At 41.7% G+C, this 22,141-nt stretch overlaps 1 protein-coding gene across 19 annotated transcripts in view; it reads left to right on the top strand.

Moving 5' to 3' along the window:
• The window catches only part of Kiaa1217 (KIAA1217 ortholog), a 369,334-nt gene that overhangs the window by 322,047 nt on the left and 25,146 nt on the right, over nucleotides 1–22,141 (top strand). For all 19 annotated transcript variants that reach the window (XM_027953071.2, XM_071599833.1, XM_071599832.1 and 16 more), the window contains 3 exons: nucleotides 232–281; nucleotides 6,059–6,225; nucleotides 17,063–17,238. In XM_027953071.2, coding sequence (XP_027808872.2) covers nucleotides 232–281; nucleotides 6,059–6,225; nucleotides 17,063–17,238 — 393 coding nt within the window. The remainder of the gene's footprint in view (nucleotides 1–231; nucleotides 282–6,058; nucleotides 6,226–17,062; nucleotides 17,239–22,141) is intronic.

Genomic DNA, 22,141 nt, shown 5'->3' with positions numbered 1-22,141 from the left:
TGTCCACGTCTGCCACCATCTGAAAGTCATGAGTGTGCCTGGCTATATTTCACAGTGTCAGATGCACACCCGGGAAGCCTTTTCCATCCAAGCTAGTCATGGTGCTGATGCCAAAATACCCTCATTGCTTAATCTCATCACTGCTAATTGCTTAGAATCGTGACTGGAAGGTACCAAAAAATAAGGGCATTTTGGAAAGTACTTAGCTGACTCTCTTTTTCTTTCATTCAGCGAGAAAATGATGAAAACGACAGCCAACAGGAACCACACAGAAAGTGCAGGTAAGTAAATGTTCTGGGGAGGTCTAGGAGCCTGCTGGTTTCAGAGCTAGTTAACCTTTCCCCAAGTCACCCAGTTTTTGTGCTTTGGAAGGCTTTTGGGATAACTCCCTACACTACAGCTTCCAGCTAGTGCTGAAAAAGCACAGTTAGTCATTGATTCAGGGAATGAAAAGTTGTCATCTTATTCATTCATTCATTCATTCACTTAGTGCTACATTAATTCATTTATATGGCCACACACCCAAGACACACTTATGTGCCTGGCACTGGACAAAAATGGTGGGCATCAGACACAGGGCTGCCTGCCTAGAACTTGGACTCCTGTGGGAAAACTGAGAATAGGACAAGTAATTTTATGTGTGTTGAGTTTCAAGAAGGACAAGATAAATGTTTCACCCACAGGGCTAGCCCATACTGAGAGCATCCCCTTGAGAAAGTGACAAAGCAAAGTGCAAAGGATGGCCAGGATTTAGGGAGGTAGACGCAGGCAGGAGCCATCCAGGTGGAGGGAACTCAGATGTTATCCTAACTGGAAAGTGAAGCCACTGGAAGATTGGACACCGGGGAAACACATCAGCCCAGCGGCAGCGTGAGAATAGGTGAGAAGGGCGAGAGCCAGTAGGGAGCAGCCAGTGGACCAGGTGAGAGAAGAAGGTGCATCTGGACCAGGCTCTGCTTTTTAAATGCCAGCCTTCTCCAAGAAGAAGACCATTGCCTTCACCAGAGGAATCTCCTAGTGTCCAGATATATGCAATGACAGGCAGGGCTCTGTCAAGAAGATATAGCCTCCCCCCACACACCTCCTTCAAGTTAGAATGGAAATCATTAGCAGAAACTGTTCAGATACTAAATTACCCACAAACATATGTCAAGTTGGGTCAAACCCCTTATATGGGGAAACCACATCTACTAGTTTTGTGCAGTGTAGTAGAGTGGACAGAATTTGGGACTTAGGTTTAATCCCTTGCTGGCCCTGGTTCATGCTGGCTGAGCACAGTTGAGCTCTAAAGCCAGCAGAGCTGCTCTTCCAGCATTTTGCTTAGAAATCAATCAGTGGCCTTGGCCAAAGCCAGAGAATTATTTCATGGAAATTGCTAAAACTTGTTTTCAGAGCAATTGCCAGTTTCTCTTGGAGATAGTTATTCGTTCATTTAGTTTCTTATTTATTATGAACTGGGGTGGGGGGAGGAAACTACTAAAACCTTCCCTCCCTTTGGGATCCTTATTAGAAATGATTAGTGTCTGATACCATTGTTCTGATCAATATGCACATGCTGGTTTGTATTCTCCTTCTATTCCTTTCCCCTTTTGTGGAATAATAACAGGAAACATTTGGTAAGTACTTTCTATGTGTCATGCACTATTCTGGGGTTTTTTTCATGCATCACCCCATTAACTCCTGACTACAGCCTCCAAGATGAGGAGCAATTGTATTTCTGTGTTTCCGATAAGGAAACTGAAAACATTATCCACACACGTGACACCTTTCAACCTAGTTCACATACCTGTCTTTTTATCCCATTGTTTTATGTTAAATATACCCTAGTCCCTTAAAAGATATACAAATTATTTTCTTTTTTGTTGTTGTTGTTTTGATTTGAAAAATTTTGTAAATGTCTCTTTTGAGCATGGGGGAAGGAGAAAGTCTTAATATCCTTGGATATTTTCCCCAAACTGGAATCAATACGTCCAAAGGGACAAGCAGTTTAGTAGCCCTGGCGACATGCTGCCGGCTTTCTCTTTCTGAAGGCTGAACCGATGTAGTGCCACTGGCAATGGAGGTGCGCTCTTGCTCCCCACGTCTCTGCTGAGTTTGGTCTTTCTCATTCTAATGTAGCAAAATCCTGTCCACAGGGGTGTAGTTGCCATAGCAGCTCTATACAGTGCACAAAATACACGAATGCTTCCAGAATCCTAGGAAGTATTATCCCTGTTCTGTAGACAAACAAAATTATATAGAAGTCAAAAGGGAGGAAAACCAGACTTCCTGGTTACCTTAGGAATATGTAGTTTACTGTAGATATGAGATCAGAAGGAACCTCCCATTTCCAAGCCATACGACGTGTTACACTGTGCATTTTATCACTTAACACACTTAAACCTATAAGGAAGTATTTCTGTCTGTATTTTATGTAAAAGGAGAGTGACGTTCAGAGTTCAAATTACTCATTCAAAGTCACACAACTAGGAAGAGTGACAGCCTGTCTTGCCAAACCCCAATCCATGTTCATTCTGTTACAGTAAATTCATGTCAAATGTGTGCTTTATAAGATTCAAATTACTCAGAAAAGAATACGGTTCTGAGGACAACCCTGTGTTAACTCTCACTAAACCAAGCCTGAGAGGGACAGAATATGAATACCCATGTATGGACATGGGTGGGAGGCAATTCCAGGTCTCGTGAGTCTAATCTAAGTGGGGACCTGCTGATGGTATCCAACCAGCAGATCATTTCCATCCTGAATCGAGACTTTGGTGCATTTACCTATTGATCTCAGCCAGGTATTTCTGCCACCTCTGGCCTCTACACCTTCTGAGACTCTAGGTGAAGAGGGGAGAGCTGACAGAGTCCCTCTCTGCCCTCCGCTCAGAGGACTCATAAAGCTGACAGTGCGAGGACTTCCCCTGTGCCAGAGTAGGCAGTTAAGTGTGTCACTCCGTTAGCCTGCACAATAACTCTTAAGCCCATTTTATAGATAAGGAATCAAAATCCATCAGATTCAGTTACTTGCTCAAGATCACACTCTAAAGTGGATACTGAGAATGATTCCAAGGTTCTGATTTAAATAATTGAGTGGATATAGTACTCCTGGCTACAGTTAGGTCTGTAGAAACAGAAAATGAGCGGAAATAATCAATTTACTCTGCTTGTGGGAAAGTCCAGTAGCGACTTGGTTTATGAAGCTATTGGTTTATGAAGCTGAAGATATTTGTATGCTGGTGACAAGGACATGAGATAAATGGGCAGATGATGGAGGTGGAAATATCTCTCTAGAAAGCACATCCAGTGAGAAGACAAGCAGGCCCAGGACAGTACCTGCCAGGATTTCAAGGGTTGGCAGAGAAAGGAATTAGGAAAGAGATTGACCAAGAAGGAGCAGTAGAGGAGGGCAAGGGAGAGGAAATGTTCAAAGTAACTGAAGAGAAATGACTGGCAAGCTCAATGTCACATTGCAATGAAGTCATGTCAGCCCTGGAGCACATCCATTGGACTGACAACTAGGAAAACACTGGTCACCTTACAAACAGCCATTTGCGTGAATGATGGAGTAGAAACCAAATGTGGTGAGCTAAGAGGCTGTAGAAGAAGACATAGGCATCTCAAAAAAATGAGTGTGGGACTTGGGATGCAGCTCAGAGGAACAGCTGCTGTATAGCATGTGTGAAGACCTGGGTTTAATCCTCAGCACCTCAAAAAAAAAAAGGTGGGGGAGGGATACATTCCATAAAGATGTTTGACTGTGAATGGCACTTCTCAACATTTAACTCTCACAAATGGCATGTAGATGGCATCTAACAGTTAAAGATTATGTTAGATGTTAGATGGCATCTAACAGTTAAAGATTGGTGAGGTACAGTGGTGCCCTCAGAATGTTTAGAGAGAGAGAGAGAGGAATGTTGAAGGAAGGTGAGCCCTCACCTGGCTGAGGAATTAGCAGAATGGTTCCTCTTATCAAACAGGAGGTAACTAGTTAGCACAGTGTTATTTTTGTTGGAGAAATACCTCAATGGAACCATTCATTGAACACATAATATCATTTTGTGGGGGGTAGGGTTGTTGGCATGTGCATGCACGTGCGCTTAGGCCTCCACGTAGGGAATGATGATAAAAGTAATGTGGCTGATTCCCAAGAGGACGACTTCCACCTGACTGTGATCCCCAATTGACCTTGGGAAACACCAATTCTGACATGCTGCTGTCATTGGGAATGTTATTGGATGTTCTTTTACTTCGTACCTTCACAGTGGAGAAAGAATATGCTCTTGAACAATTGCAGAGATGGCAAATATTGCTCATTTTTAGGGCAATTTCTATTTTGGGTTGGAGAAAGGGGACATCCTGATAAGAATGGCTATGTGGGCTCATAAAAGCTTGCTGTCTGGTGTGCTGAGGTTCCTTTGTAAATCTTTTAAGATGCCTCTGATCTGCTCTCCTGATTTCCCCCTAGTGGCCCTTAGAGGGGCAAAGAAGAGACCTGCTCTCTTTGGACAGTCTCCCAAGTGTGATGAACTTGTGTGCTGTCCACTCTCCACTAGTGTTGTAGAGAACAAGCTAGTCAGAGGACAGTGGCCAGCACTCCCTGACTCATAGCAGGCCATATTTTTAGCCCATGGCAGCAGCTCCACTGAGGCTTTGCAGAGTGGTGTGTGCTGGGGAAGGAAGGGACCCATTGGTTGCTAAGCCAGAATGGAAAGCCAGGCCTCTGCTAGGTAACCAACCACTCTGGGGTGTATAAGAGGGTTCTGTCCAGCAAGGCCAGCCATTACAAGGCCCATTACAAAGCTTCCAGTAAGAACTGAACAGATGTTTGTGTGTGCATGTGTTCATGTGTGTGCATATGTGTTTGCATGTGTATAAGTTAGTGACTCATCCACTCTGGAAGCCTGTTCCATACAGTTGCCAGAAAAAGGAGGCAGTCCTTTCTTTTTGTTCCCATTCCTTAAACTTCACTATTTGTATTCTTTTTAAGTCCTTTTACAAACAAACTTGGCCAAATTGGGCCCTTCCCTGATGGACTTACAAAATACATGAGGATTATTTAAACTGAATTTGAAAAACAAAAGTTTATGGCAACTATAAAATAACTTAGGAAGAGTTCCTCAGCTCTGTCCTGTGCCCCCTCGGTTCTGGGGATGGAACCCAGGGCCTCACCCATGCTAGGCAAGTGTGCTACCACAGAGCCACACCTCAGAAGAGTTGCCTTCTGCTGACTTTTTTTATTCTATTCCTAAAGAATTTTGGAGTCTCGCCTCATTTTCTTACTAAAGGAGATGTGTGCAGAGGGTCCTACTTATTTTGGAGTTTGGGAAACCTGCAGAGATTCAGGAGAGAACCAAGCCCTTATTAGTTTATCTTGGTGATCACCCAACTCTTGTCCAGAAATGAGGTGTGCATCCTTAGGGTACACTGCCATGCAGGACACAGTCGCATGAATCTTAAAGTTATTTTTTCTGTATGTGCACTCAGTAGATTTAAGAATCTAAGAACTAACAATAAGAATATAAAATTCATATGGAATACCACCAGTGGGAGATACTGTTAATACTTTGTTTTATATAAATGTACATATACATACATAAATATACACAAATGCATATATGTATGTATGTATGTATGTATGCATGTATTTTTTAACTTTCCTCCATGCAAACCTGTGTGCTTATAGAAGATAGGAAGGGGTGGGAGGGAGAAAGAAAGAGAAAAGAAGGGAGAACAAATGGAAGGGAGGGAGGGAGAAAGGGAAAAAAAGATGGAAAGAGGGAGGGAGGAAAGAAGGGAGAGAGGGAGGGAGAGAGCAGGGAGGACATTTAACTTCCTTAACGTGGCATCGAGCTGTGCCCTCTGCTCTGTGGTCTGCCATCCTATAGCACTAAACTTCCAGAAAATGGTATTTACAGACTACATCCCATAACATTGTGAGGCTTATAATCGTGCTTCATAAGAAAGCAAATGCCATTCCTAAAGTTACTAGAACTCTGTATTGGGATGGGGCTTAGAGCCTGGACTTCCCTCTGTGGCATGCATTGTAAGGTCCTTTGCTGCTCTTTTCTCATAGGAACTCCCCACATTTCCGGAGGGAAGACTCTGGGCGCCCAAGAGGCCACCGTGCCGCCCAGCCAGCCCCTGCCTACAGGCGCCTCGGCCATCCACATGAGCCTGCTGGACATGAAGCGAAGTGTGGCTGAACTCAAGCTCCAGCTCCAGCAGATGAGACAGCTCCAGGTAACCCTCATGGATGCACCCTCTGTCTCGCTGGCCCTAGGTCTCCCTTCACCTCCTCCCCTAGCCCACCCCACTGCATCCTCTCTGGGCTCTTTCTGCCATCTTTTTCCTAGGGGCTAATTGGAGACCTGAAGCATTAGAACCCTAATGGCCTGGTTTTCCCTGCACAACTTAATCCTGGTCTAGAGCCTTCTGCTGCAACTACAGGCAATCTGTAATGATTTCTTTAAGTGGCGCATGCTCTTACACATGACAAAAAAAAAAAAATACTATTCACATCTGCTGTTGGAGAAGACTTGAATAGACAGGAGCCCTGTGGAGCATTCTAACAGCCAGTTAAGGCTGCCAGCTCAGTGTAGGCTCCTTCCTTCTCCCCAGGGAGCAGGCGCAAGGTGCTACAGTCAGCCAAGCTTTTTTTGTTTTGTTTTGTTTTTTTTTTTTATTTATTTATATGCAAGGAACTGAGATGTATTTAGAACTCTGAATTTAGAATAGAAGATGAATTCATAAGGAAAAAAGCCATCCTGGATGATTTGTTGAGAAAAACATCTGCATTTTATTTGCATAGTATGTTCCAAGTTTTTTTTTTTTTTTTATCCTTTTCCATTGTTGAGGAATATATGTACTATAGGGGAATCAAAGGGGAGAGAAAATAACTCTCATGTCACAAATCTTGGTCAACAAATCCCATAAATCTTACACTGCATAAAACTTCTATCACTTGGTATAAGGACTAAAGAGCTGGCTTGCATATCTCTTTATGAGGTCACAGGATTGCTTCATGGATCAGCCTCATACCTCCCTGCCTTTTGTGGTAGGTGGAGCACCGAGGATATAGTTCTGGCTCAGACTTTATTCAAGATATTCCCTGACTTCCTTCAAGAAGCTCTTGGGCTGGTTATAGTGGCGCACGCCTATAATCCCAGCTGCTCAGGAAGCTGAGACAGGAGGATTGTGAGTTCAAAGCCAGCCTCAGCAACAGCAAGGCACTAAGCATCTCAGTGAGACCCTGTCTCTAAGTAAAATACAAAACAGGGCTGTGGATGTGGCTCAATGGTCAATTGTCCCTAAATTCAATCCCTAGTTCACCCTCCCCAAGAAAAAAACCCAAAGTTCTTGAGCCGAATGTTGCTAACAGGAGAACACACAGGAGCCTGAGCCACCACTGTAGGGTCCTCAGTAGCCAGAGGAAGGCAACCCCCTTAGTCCCCGAGGTGCAGTAAGGAAAGGTCTTTGAGTCACAGCTCTTCTGTCCCTTCCACACACTAATGACATAAACCCTACATTTTTCTCACCACCTTATTATGGCTAAGAAAATTATTTCCCCTTGCCCTCTGTATACCAGAGGACAAAAAGAGCAGCTGATTTGAGGGATCTGCCTAAGGCCCTAGCTTAGGTCACAGAAGTTAATAGAACAGACACACTGGTCAGTGCTCAGATCCCCACACCTTGGCTGTTTGGTGCAAATTTACTTACATCTCTTCTGAATCATGTCATCTGTGAAGTGGCCCATCCCTTGCATGGGCTTCTCCTTGCTTCACAATTTTTAAAGACTTTGCAATGAAATGAAGTATCCAAGTTGGGCTCTGGTTGTATGTTGGGGTGATGACACAGATGTTCTCAGTGTCCAGACAGTAATGTAAAAGGGGAAGTGAGGAGGGACAAGGGCAAAGTTGTCCCCTTAGAGACACTCTGTCTACACTCTGTCCCAGCCAACTCGTAGCCTGATGGTCGGTTATTTCAAGAGAATCTGGAAATACAGGTTTTACAGGAAATACATCTATCTTTAAATGTTGGAAAGTAATTAAACTCAAATTTTTAGTGCTCTGAGGGCCAAAGGACACGTCTGCAGGCCAGAGATGGTCAGGGTTTCTGCAGGTGAAGTTCCTCCTCATGCCGCCCTGCCTTTTGGCGCCACCTGCTGGCCATTTGGAAATTCTGCTCTCCTTGTTGTGCCCCCTGTAAGAGAAATGAGTGAATCTATCATTTATATACTAGTCCCTCACGGCTCTCAAAAGAGAAGTTGTTGGTTTGGGAACAAGAGTAGAATTAATTTAGCATCAATATCTTATTTGCCCTATATATTTCATGGGTGTTAAGGTGAATCTGATAGCACATCTATGGTGTTCCTATCTGTAGCATTGCACTTTGGTGAATGGTGTCATTTGGTACTCCAGCTGGCTAGCAGAGGTCTCCCACAAATTGCCAGTCTTTGCAGCCTTGAACTTGAAGGTTTTTCATCAAGGTCTAGGCCATTTTAACACCCAAGTTCCGCTATTGCTTCAGAACTGCTCAAGTCCTCTGGCTCTCCAAAAATAAAGAACAATGTACAAATGTGCTTTTGAGCTTAGAAATGTCTACAGTTCTCAAGTGCAGACATGTTGGGGAAGATAAATACCTTATTTCTAACCCAGCTGCTATTGTTTCTACCTGTGACTTGGTATTCTCTGCTTCCAGTTTGACTTCCCTCCCCCTCAGATTTCTATCTTTTCAGTCAGGGGAGTCTATTTAAGACAAAAACAACTCAGAATAATTAAGCTATGGCAGCACCCATTCTCCTTCAGCATATGTATTATTATACAGCAAAAATGAAGTGCAACCCCAAAGTGATTATAAGGCCAATAATGGAGCTATCATTAGAGATATGCAAAACTCTCTAGAAGAGTCTCAAAAGAACAAAAATTGAATTAGAAATTCAAATGTTCTTTGAACTGTGTTATAAAATACTGAAACTGAATGAAATCTTTTGTGCTTGGCAGCCAGCTACAGTAATTAGATAATTAAATCATTGGAAAATCCTAGACTGCAAGCATATCGTATTTGAGCATCTCACTTTCAGCACTGATAGATTCTTCTCAGGAATAGAAATGGGATGAAGACCCAGGAGGGTGTGTAGATTTTAGCAGGGCAGAAGGAAAGTTAAGGAAGGCAAAAGGAGCCTAAGCAGATCAAGAGGACTTCAGAAACTCAGTTCATATAATACTCTGCTCTGCAGTTTCACTTGAATTCTCTACAGATGGTTCTCAATCCTGGCTGTCCGTTAGAGCCACTTCACGCTCTTAACAAAATGACCAATACTGAGGCACCCCTGCCAGAGTCTGACTTTAATGGTGTGGACTAGAGGTGTGGACTAGCTGGTGATTCTAGAATGTTCCAGGGCAAGAGCTACTGCTCTCAGGTTATTATGGATGCTCGTTCTTATAAGTTACCTCATGGAACTGTTTAGATCAGTCAGCCATCACAGAAGGTAAAATAGGATCTAAGGAAGTCACCTATCACTCTGTAAGAACAGAATACACAGTAACCTAAAGCCTCATTCCCCAGGGGCTATTTTTGTGCCCTCTGCTTAGGTATGTTTGGTAGGATTGCTACATGCATCTTTTATGTTGCTATTTTCCTGTTCCCAAATAACAGTCTATAATCGGCTAGCAACAATGGAAAATATTTTTCTTCCTAACAACTGTTCTCTTTCAAAGATAATTGTCTATGTATATTACCTTTCCTGATATGATTGGGGGGAGGAAGCTTTTTTCTGAGGGATAAATAACATCTTTTTCCCAAACGGCTCAGTACTTGGATTTTGCCAAGGTAATTCCAGACCCACAGAAGCGACTGCACTTCTAACCCTCTCTGTGGGCTAAGGAGAAGTAAGTCTTCTAGAAGTGTTGGTGCAAGTTCTGTGGAAACCAAATGAGACTTGACCTAAATCAAGACACTAGAAACATTCAACTTATTTAATTCCCACAACTTTTTTTCTTAGACCCTATCTCCTAATTGTGATACTCCTGACCAAAAAAAAAAAAAAAAAAATTGAGTTGTTCTGAATTTAGTGTTACATTTTTAAGACTACTGTGAATTTGCTATCTCTTCCCAGAGAGGGAGGATCAACATAATAAAAGAAACAGCAGTACACAGAGCCCTTGTGTTTGAAATGATAAAATTCAATAGTTATCTGAATGTATCTTTTTATAAGACACAACTTCTTGTTTCAGGGTCTTGTTTATTTTCTGATGTCCAAAATAATGGTCAGGGGAATGTGTATTCCAGAGAAAAGCATACCAGAAGTGGCCTGTGTGGAAAAAACCTGTTTTCTCCTGCCAGGCAGAAATAATAAATAAAACTAGTACAGGGCTTGAAAATTAGGCTGCTTGGTGCAATATTCCCAGCCTCAATCAGATCTTCAGACAATAAGAAGCTGTCTGAGATGGGGAGACAGCACCCAGATAACATGCAGCTGTGACCAGGCATCCTCTGTCTTGTTCCCTAAAGCCTGAGAGAACTTGTCCAGTTGCTCATGAGTCATTCTGGGGTCTGGTGATCATCACGAAACTTCCCAACTTTTGGTGCAGTCGCTGTTCAGTATCACTGCTAGACAGAAAAACCATTCCCTTCACGCTATCCACGGTGGTCAAAGCTGATTTTTACCAAAGAAATCAAGAATAAGTACATGAAGTACAGGTCTATTTTTAGGTAGGTGGAATTTGATTTAAACAGTTTCCTACTTTGTTTATGAAATCGATATGGAAAACTCATTTGGCCCAATTAAAATTTTAATGTCCAAGAACATTATTTCTGCCTAAGTATGCTTATTAACGTGTCAAAGACATTTTCCGTAAATTATGTTTCCAGCTATGAAGGAATAACTGCAGATCCACTTGCCTTCCCGCTGTTGACAGCTAGAGAACTGAAAAGCAAATGAAACAACTAATTTCAGACACTAGACAACAGATAACAGGGATGTGATACTTTGGAGAATGGGAACAAAGCTGATAAGACCCACCAGTGACCCAGATTTCTGCCTAGAGATGCTTTTCAAAGGTAATACTTGGGATACCCCAAGCAGCCCAGGATCAGCTGCTGAGTTGAAATAAGATCAACATTTAGAGAGCTGAGGCAACTAGAGTTTGTAGAATGGAGTACCAAGGAGAAGAAAGCTGTGCACAGAAAGAACTATGTAAATCTGTGGATCTCTTGTTGGGTCATAAGCCAGTTCTGTGTGGTGTGGAAAGACAGCCAGGCAAAGACCAAGTTGGGAGAGCTGGGAGCTGAAAACTTCCCAGAGCCCATACAGGCTTGGAAGATGTTTTCAAGTTTTGATGTTCATATTTTGACACGAAAGAGTAGAGAAGCCTTGTAGAACACATGAGCATTCAGCAAAGAACAGAGAAAGGCTATGCCTCAGTCTTAAGGAACACCCTTAAGACTTCAAAGGCCAAAGTTGATCCACAAGTAACGGAAGTGTCTACCAGAGAAAGTCCAGAATCTATAAAGGAAAACAACAAAATCCCAAACTCCATGTCTAGCATCTCATCAAAAATTACTAGACATAATGATTCTGAAAAATGTGATTTATAACCTTAAGAAAAATCACCCAGTAGAAACCAACCAGAAATGACACGGATAAAGAAGTCAGAAGCAAGGACTTCAAAAGAGATATTATTCTTCCCAAGAATTTAAAGGAAATTATGAACATAATAAAACAAGAAATGGAAAAATATTTTTTAAAAAAATCCCAGTGCAGCTTTTAATGCTGAAAAGCACGGTATTTGAGCGGACTTAGATAAGTCACTGCCCAAACAAAATATCAGTCAACTTGAAAACATAGCAATAGTGACTGTCCAAGCTGAAGTATAAGAATAAAACAAGGGGCTGGGGATGTGGCTCAAGCAGTAGCGCGCTTGCCTGGCATGCGCGGGGCACTGGGTTCGATCCTCAGCACCACATAAAAATAAAATAAAGATGTTGTGTCCACCAAAAACTAAAAAATAAAAAATTCTCTCTCTCTCTCTCTCTCTCTCTCTAAAAAAAAACAAAAAAATTTAGTGACCTGTGGAACAAAATCAAGGGGTCAGTAAAGGACAGAAAAATATTCAGAGATCAGGACTGTGATTTTGCCAACTTTGATGAAAGTTGTAAATCCAAGACCAATAGAACTCAATAAACACCTTGACCAGTCAGCACAAAGGAAACCACACCAAAGCTGGGTGTAATCAGATGCTAAAAATCAAGAGATAGGGCTGGGGTTGTGGCTCAGCCGTAGAGCGCTCATCTAGCACATGCGAGGCCCTGGGTTTGGTCCTCAGCACCACATAAAAATAAATAAATAAAATAAAGGTATTGGGTCCAACTACAACTGAAAAATAAATATTTCTTTAAAAATCAAGGGATAACTAGGAAAATTTAAAAACAGCCAGAAGGGGAAAAAGAGAAATGAAATCATACAAAGAATCATAAATAAGAATGAATCCCAGCTTCTCATCAGAAACAAAATACAAGTCACAAGACAATGGAGTGGCCTCTTTAAAGTGTTCAAAGGAAAAAATCTCAGAAAACAGAGACCCTTCCCAACTCGTATCATGAAGCCAGTATTACCCTAAGGCAAAACCAGATAGAAATATTATAGGAAAAGCACAGACCAATATTCCTCATGAAAATAGATTCAGCAAATCCTTAACAGAATAATAGCAGTGAAATTCAACCATAGGTCAAAAAGGATATAAATTTTCCCGGTAATACCAGATTGTTCTAATATGAAGAAACTAATCAATCTATTTGACCATATTAACAGTCCAAAGGAGAAAATCATATCATTTCAAGAAAAATTGAGAAAGCACGTGACAGAATTCACAACAGATAATGAAAACATACAGTGATCTAGGAGGAGAAGTAAATGTCCTTACACTACAGAAGGCATTTTAGTCATGGTGAAATGCCAAACGCATCCCATCACATCAGCGACAAGGCCAAGGGAATCTACTCTCCCTTCTATTTCACACTGTCCTAAAGATCCTAGCAAGTGCAAAAGGCTAGGAAAAAAAAAAAAAGAGGCATCCAGCCAGGAAAGGGTGGTAGGACGATCCCTGGAGCCTATGAGGTCAAGACCAGCCTGGCAACGTAGTGAGAATCTGTCTCAAAACAAAACAAACCAACAGAAAGAAATAGAGGCATCCAGGTGGGAAGGTAAACAGTGTCATGGAATCTACAGGGCGTACTACTAGAAATAGAGTGTGCTACTATAAATAAGTGAAATTAACAAGATCAACAGAATCAGGGTAATAGGTAAAAATACAAAAATGTTGAAATACCACTCCAAAATAAAAAGAATGAATTGTTGAAACACTCAACAGCATGGCCAGGATCTCAAAAATCAGTATACTGTGCTGGGGATGGAGCTCAGAGGTAGAGTTCTTGCCTAGCGTGCATGAGGTCCAGGGTTCCATCCCCCACACCACGAAACAAACAAACAACCACAATGTTCTGAATGAAAGAAGCCAGACACCAAGGAGTACATACTGACTGCATAATTCCATTTCTATGACATTCTAGGAGAGGAGGAATTCATCTTTAATGACAGAAAGCAAACTGTGGCTTCCCTGGACTGAGGATTGGGGATTAATTGCAAAGGATAAGGAAGAAAAGTTTTAAAGTGATAAAAAATGTCTTCTGGCCTTGGGGTGGGGATTATACTGGCATATATATTTGTCCAAACTCACAGAACTCTGACTTAAGATGGGCCTATTTCATTGGTTGTAAATCATACTCCATGGAGTTGATTTTCAAAAAATTGAAATGTAAGTATCACCTCCTAAGCAAAAATAAACCAATGATTTGAGCTGCCAATAACTTACTTACTGACTGAAAGCATTTTCTGTAAGCACTGTTTGCACTGTGCTGAGATGAAATGGGAACATTCCTGTGGCCTGGAGACAGCATCAACGGACATGAAGCAGGGGGGGGAATAGAGAAAAGGAGACAGAGAAACTAGGCAAATGTTTATTCCTCCAGAGGTCATGCATCACTGCCCATGTGTCAGCTGGACTGCTGGGAAGTGTTCCCTCTTTGGTCCTCTCAACTGGATCCCCTAAAGCCTCTCTTTCTGGGAATGAGGATAATAAAGCCTAGAATTCAAGGAGAATGCCTCCCTCCTCTTCTAGCACTTAAATATGATGTGCAGTTATATTCTCCCAGGGCACCCATAGTCTGCTCAGAAATATTAACATTAACACTCATACAACAAATATGTGTTGGCTACATACCATGGACCAGAAACTGTGCTTATAGCTGGGAACAAAACAGACGTGTTCCCTTATCTTGATATTAGAACAACTTGGGATAGTGGGAAAATAGTTTGAATTCAAATTTTTCCTGGTTCTAATCCTGACAGTGCCTGCCAGGGAAGCAGGAAGAAATCCCTTGAACTTTCAGGGCTTTACTTTTCCTAGCTTTCAAATTTCAATTTTGAGAATCTGAAATATTCCAGCAGTAATTTCTAGCTTGATGGCCATTGTTAATACTCATTGCTAATGAGACTGTGGCACTGTTTGTTTGGGGGATTGGGGCAGGAGGGTTGTTGCAGAGGGCTGCGCCCCGCAGATCAGAGCACAGTGACATCATCTGTACGTTGGAGAGCCCTTTTCTTAGCCTCCGATGCTATTCTTGGTGGCAAATCAAATCATCTGAGAAATTTGAAAACTCCCAAGGCTCAGGCTGTACCTCAGACCAATTAAATCAGAATCTCTCGGGAGTGGGACTCATGCTTCCGTAACTTTTAGACTTATTTAATTACCTGTTTATTTGCCCCTTTCATACCCATCACTCTTCAACCCCCCCTCCCTTTCAAAGGCAGTGGCTCTGTGGAATTGGATCTGTGGCAGTGAATTTGGGGCATACCATTTTGGTAGCAGGTAGCATTGTTCTGTGTATTTAATTGACACCCTGCCACAGCTACTGTGATTAGAGCAAGGTAGAACATTCAAGCTGAGCCCAGGGCATGGATGTAAACAGAGCCCAGGTTCTGTGAGCCTCTCCATATTTTAATCATTGAGGAAACAATTATGGACTCTCCATTGTTCTATTATCCTCAACATTGCTGCTTCATGCTGTTCTTTCACTCAGCAGACATTTATTGGGTTTCCGCTCTGTGCTTGGCACAGTGTCCTAGAGTCTTTGGAGAGCAGAAATTAACCAAGTGGAGAGAGAAGCATTCAAGAGGTCAAAATAGCAAGTGCAAAGTACCTGTGGTATAAAGAGCTTGGCCAGCCAAAGAAATTGAAAGTATACTGGTGTGTCTGGAGCACAGAGTGCTGGGTGCATGGAGTGAGGGGAGACTGGCCATGTGGGAAGGGGCCAGGCTGCCCAGCACCTTGTGGACAGGCTGGGGCTGCAGGGAGCATGGCAGGAAGTTGCTTCCAAAACTGGTGCCTTTCAGAAATACATTGACTGTTTGTAAGTCCACAGTAAAAAGACATTAGCAAAACAATTTTAAAAATTAGCAAAAGCAGGGTGAGAGCATGATTGTGAGTCATATGCAGAAGGTCACCAAGAGTGGCACATTTTTATTTGGTTCCCTCCCAAACAAAACCACAGGCCCCACCCCTAAGTTTTTGCTCCCTGATAACAGTAGGTAGTATGGACTCAGAGCTGGATTCATGCCAGAGACTATTGTAAGCACTCAATTGTCTTACTCAGTCTCCATGACCAGCCAAGAACTATGAACTATTACTACACCTTCTTATGGGTGGACTCAGAGATTAATGACTTGGCCACAGACACACCACTACTCAGTGGTAAAACTAGAAATTAGGCCCAGGCATTCTTTTTCTGGAAGCCAGTTAATCATGCAATGCTGATGTTGGAAACTAAGTGGTTTTGCTTGTAGCCCGAGTTAAAATATGTTGTCTTTACTCCGAGAAAATAGAAACTACAATGAGGTCTCAAGCAAGTAGTCCCACCGTCAGATTATACTCCTGCTCAACATGTACAGATCAGGAGCAGTTGGCAAAGACACCTCCACTCCCACGAGGGGATACATAGTAGTTACAGAACAGTCCGTGAAACAAGGAAACAATTGAAATTTGCTACCTGATATTTCAGGGAAATTTTAGGAATGATATAATAGGCATAATAGAAGCACTGCTGTTGAGGCTGATCAAGGAAATTTGCTTGATGGATGTGCTGTCATAAAATTGTCCTACCCCAGGGACTCATGTTGTTGGTCTAGATTCTTATAAAGCCTAGATGCAAATTTGCACATCCTATATGCTCTGGGGTGACACACCAGAGAGTTCTGGAAGCTATGGAAAGTGTGGGCTTATGTACACATGCAGCCTTCTTCAAATCCAGGGATATTCGTAAATTGCCAAGAGCCTTGGGCTCATCTAGAAATCATTGTCATTGCTACCATTAACAATGAGTACTGTTTTAGAGTCTGGGATTCATAGGTATTCATATGAGAGGCACCAACTAGAGAGGCACATGTGCACTTTTAGCAGATACTCTGGAATATGCTATATCCAAGTTCACATTTATGGAGTATTTATCGCAATCCAAGCAGTATTTCATATAATCCTCAGAACAGCCCGGCCAAGGAAAGTAGGTCCCTCATCATTACAGATAGGGAAATGAAGACCAAGAAGGTCTAAGTAATATGCCCAAAGTCTCAAGGTGGGGTTGGAAGAAGGTTCTGAGTTTATACACAGTCTGCTTGGCTCCCAAGCAGCTAGGTTCTTTGCTGCTTTCTATAAAAACCTGTCCATAGAGTTTATATCTCGTACCCATGATGCACTGGCCAGAGGATAGAAATGATCCCTATCTTTTTTTTTCCTTTTATAGCTACAGACATAAAAGTCTGGTTGTCAGTCAGTTGCTAAAATTCAGATGTTGGTTGAAGAAGCAACACAGTCTTTGAGCCCTTCCCTTTCCTGCTAAAATAAAGAAATAACGATGCAGTTGCAAAGATTCTGTTTATCCGAATCCACTTCTGAAGTCTGCAAGGCATTCAGCCGCCACGGTGGCAGGCAGGCACAGCCAATTGAGGCTGATTTCTTTTGTTCCACAGCTGCAGAACCAGGAGCTGCTGAGGGCCATGATGAAGAAGGCTGAGCTGGAAATCAGTAGCAAAGTTGTGGAAACAATGAAGAGGCTGGAGGATCCGGTGCAGCGACAGCGCACCCTAGTGGAGCAAGAGAGACAAAAATACCTCCACGAAGAGGAGAGGATTGTCAAGAAGTTATGGTGAGTTGTCAAGAAGTCACTGGTCCCATGTCTAGCTGTTGAACCTGGAAAGGAAAAAGTGTCTTTACTCAAAAGGAGGATTTTCTTAATTGGTGTTTTCTCCCTCTGTCTTTATTAAGCCCCTACTGTGTACAAGTGAGTGTTCCATTGGTCCTGGTATCTGTGAACACAGGTACCCCTCCATGGAGGCCTGGGAAATTCAGCAACCCCCAGATGACTGAGCTAGTCTTTTTACAAGTTGGAGCATTACATTTTTTTCTCTAGGGTTCAGCAACACATAAAATTAAAAGCAGCAAATGTCAAAACCCAATGATAAATGGAAAGTCTGTATTTAATCTCAATAAATTAAAACTAATAAGCAAAATAACACAGCACTAAAATTATCCTCCTATTATTCAACCATAGATGAAATTGCTGAAGAAGAATTTCAATGTAAAGTGTGTCTGATCCAGAATGCAAGATGCTTCCTTGGATGTTACCAATCTTATATAAGGTCCTTATTGAAAGCATCTATCAAATCCCACCATTGAAATGAGCAGAGTTTTATTACTCCCCATCAGGAGGCAGACCCATCTTTTATGTTAATGTATATTTTGGTATGCAACAAAGATTTGTTATAGAATTATTTCACCTTTAAGTGTAATGAATAGTCATTTTTCTAGGTTCCTCTGGTGTTGGTAGTTTTCTTTTGCTTAGAAATATTAAGTCTCTCAAGTTGGGATTTATAAGAGGGCAATTTGCAGATTCTTCCTATGACCAACCTAACCAGAATTCTCTATGATGGAAAGTGTTATATACTATCACCTATTTCATATTTGAGCTATAGCTTATATTATCCCAATACCAATCCCATGTGTTTGATTAAAATGAGAATGTCCCTCTCAACAGTCTAGAGAGAAAAAAATCAATGTGAGTTATTATTTTCCAAATAAAAGTAGACCACTCTTCATTGACATCTCAAAAAAACTTCTAAAATTTTACTTAGTTCATACATTTGTGGACAGAGTTGATCACCCACCATGAGGTAATAAGGCTATTATTTATCTGAAATGATTTTGTGACAGCCAGATTATTTAATACTAGGTCTCAAGACTTATCTGTAAATATATATACTTATATATACATACATTTAATATTTGTATAAATTTTCAAGAATATTATGAAAAAAAGAAAATGTCCTTAAAATTTTTTGTATATTGGTTAACTAACTCTTGTTTCTGGCCTTTAACAAGCATCTTTATCTCAATAATATCCTAAGACTAGTAGCTTAGCTGATAAAGGAACAAATATGTTATACCATATTTTACTGCATAATTGTCACAGATCTGATACCAAACTTTTTTTGCATAAAACTGAGATGCGACCTTTATGAGAGGCTTTTTAAAAATTGTGTCACTATTACTCAAAAATCATTTATTACTAAACTGTCTTTGGTGCAAGATTCAGATGCACAGAATACTCGTGAATCTATGTTAAGACAGTTGCAACAATTATGCCATGAAATACGTGAGAGGATTTTTTTCTGGTTGGTGTTATGGGATGGCCATAAATGAATAAAGTATGCACAGGGCCCTTGGGGATCTTCAGTGTAGCAAAGCAGAATGTATAAATAGGAGTTTAGTGCAGAACTGGTGATATGCAGGTTGTGGGTGAACCTACTGCTTGTGAGCCCAGGGATCAGGAGACTTAACCTGAAGTAGTTATTCTTTATATGTCCCACAGGCCAAGCCCTGCCCTATACACATGGTAATGTCAAAAGTGGTTAAACTGAACTGAGATGGGCTTAAAGGCAGGTGAATTTCATCAGCAGAGGCTAGAGACCTTTCTGGCAGAGGAACCCTATGGACCACAGAGTCTCTGGACCAGGAAAGTACAGGATATCCTTAGAGAATTGGGGGTAGTCCAGTTTGGCAGGAGAATTGAATGCAAGATACTACTTCCAAAGTCTTCTGTTTAGGTTGTGCCATTCATTTCTAGATCTTATACTACACTCCACTTGGATATCCGCCTGATGCCTGTCTAGGCTGTGCCTACCAAAATTGGAAGATCATGTTAACAGAAACCTGAATTTCTGGGTTTTGTTTTTATTATTGGTTTTGTTTTGTTTTGATTTGACTTGATTTGGTTTGGTTTGGTACCAGGGATTGAACCCAGGAGCACTTAACCACTAAACCACATCACCAGCCCCTTTTATATTTTTTTTATTTAGAGACAGGGGCTCAATAAGCTGCTTAGGGTCTCGCTAAGTTGCTGAGGCTGGCTTTGAACTTGCAATCTTTCTGCCTCAGCCTCGTGAGCCACAGGTGTGCACCACTGCACCAGGCTGAATCTCTGGTTTTTATACAAGTTCCCAGGTCCAACCCCAACTGAGAATTTCTCTCAATGAAACTTAAGCTACATAGATGATTCCAAAGTACCTGCACATGATGAGGAAGGATTTTTGATCAAGGAAATAGCAAAACTCGACCTGTATTCTGTAAAGTTCCCTCTGGTGGTCCTGTGCCGGGCTGATTGTAGAAGATTAGTAATTGACCACACTAGAAGCAAGTGTAACAATCTAGGGAAAGAGGCAATGAAGCCTGAACCAAACAACAGAAAAAGGAATAGGAAAAGAAATCAAAGACAAAATACACTAAAGTACAATTGCCTGAAACTAGGTCTGGGGCTGGGGCTAGGGTTCAGCGGTAGTGCATTTGCCTGGCATGTATGAGGAACTGGGTTCAAGTCTCAGCACCGCATATAAGTAAATAAATTAAAGGTCTATCAAGAACTAAAAATATATATTTAAAAAAAAACTAGGTCTGGATTCTTCTCAAAGGTGTCTTGTAATATTTTTGTAACTCTTCCTTTACCTCTTATAATGTATAAAGCAGGTTAACTGGATGTGTGCGCATAGTGAGAGCACAGGTTATAAAACATAGTCAGAAATTCCCAACTCTGGGACATGAGGGAACAGAGACCTCTCTCTTTCTCCTCCTCTTGTTCTTCCTTTTCCTTCCAAGCACTGGAAAACAAGTTCCCTTGGAGAGCCCGTGAAGCCAGGTACTAGCAGGCAAGTCAGACAGCAGAGAGGTGAATTTGAGTCTAAAAGGATAGATAGATATTGGGTCATGATCATTTCTCTTTCATGGTTTTCTACCTGGAAATAATAGTTGGGCTTATAATAACGGATGAAATCTATTTTAACAAACTCTATGCTTTTTAACAAAAGTAGCATGAAAAGCAACTTAGTATTTCAAAAGTCACATTGATTGTTAGGTTAAAAGATGTTCCACATTCATTTTTAGCTCCGGTGTCTCTTTTACAATTTTTCAATTCACAAATGTAATATTTAATGCTTTGTCTAAATAGGTATCATGAACATTAGAATAGAAGGGACACTTGTGTACCATAGTATCAGTTTGCACAACAAAGAAAATCTATGAGTTATGAGGGTTAGAAAATCCAAGAGTCACATTGTGTAGAAAAGATCAAAATGGAATTCAGGTAGAGTGACTGTGGGTCCTGTTTGGTCATATAGAAAATAACCTTTCCAAAGATACCATATGTAGTGCTTCATGAGGGACGGCACACAGTCTCTCCTCCTCAGGGATACAGTAGATGTAGGAAGCATCTTTGGGTCTGTTCTCCTAATACTAAGCACCTTTCCATTGTCCACAAATGTGGACAGTGAGCAAGCAAGACTTTCCCTTTGGGTCCAGAAGGGCATTATTTCATCAGAAATGTTCACAAGCAATTTCTACAACAGAATGAATGATATCACTACATTCTCCATCCACTGGTCAGAAGTGGATGAATTTGTCATTTGCATTATGGTCCTTGTTGGATATACAGCATATCCCTGCCTGAATTTCTTCCACAGCTGCCAAGGCGCCTTCCGCTTGCCCACCTGATGGAAAGGGGCTTTGTGATCCATCGTTTTGCTGATAACTCTGCCTTCTTTTATCTCTAGCCAGCTCCCTGTTCCACACTCTGTTCCAGGAAGCAGAATCACTGTTCACTTACTGCCACCTAGTGGTCCTGCAACGTTCCTTCCCCTGTTAATCTTTGAGTGTGAGTGTGTGCCCACGCACACACGCGTATTTATTATACAGAATGGTGGGTTTCATTGTGGTTTCACTGTGGCATATTCATATATGCTTATATGGTTTGGTCAAATACATCCCCCATTACCTCTCCTTACCCTCCCTTCCCTCCTCCTCCCAATCCCTTTTCTCTATACTAGTAGGTTTCCTTGTACATTCATGACAAAATTTTATCTGGTTGCATTCCCAGGCAACTGAAATGATACCAACAGGTGTTTAGGGTAGCGCTGGTAATGTGCCCGGAGGCAGGCTGTTGTTTTCTTGTTATTTCAAGTGGAAAAGCTTAACTTAGCTCTATTGGAGCTGACATCTCTACACCCAAACACACACACACACACACACACACACAAACACCAGAAACCAGATTGGTAAACATATCTTCTGTTTTTAGCTTGGATAGGAAAGAGTCAATCCTCAGTCAGGGACAGTTTTGTTCCTCCTCCCCTAGGGACATTTGACAATGTCTAGACATTCTTATTTATCACTAGTTACAGGGGGGGAAGGTGCCAGGGTGCTACTTGCATTTCAAAAGTGAAGGCTGGGGGCTACTAAACATCATAGTGTGCATAGGTTAGTTCCTGACCAAAAAAAAGGAATTATTTGGCCCAAGATGCCAAACAGTGAAGTTGAGAAACCTGATGTAAACCAGTCCATACTTCTCATTTCACTCCACTAAGTGCTTCTGTGTGCACACACTGACCCATCCCACCCCACCATGAAGTGCACTCATCCCTCCCTTAGCTGGTATCAGCACCACTGGGAATAAACAGCGGTCTTCCACCAGGCACGATCTTCTGGCCAGTGGGGGCCTCCCCATG

Source organism: Marmota flaviventris, chromosome 12 (genome assembly GCF_047511675.1).
Source record: "Marmota flaviventris isolate mMarFla1 chromosome 12, mMarFla1.hap1, whole genome shotgun sequence".
NCBI lineage: Eukaryota > Metazoa > Chordata > Mammalia > Rodentia > Sciuridae > Marmota > Marmota flaviventris.
This window is presented reverse-complemented; position numbering and strand designations above follow the sequence as displayed.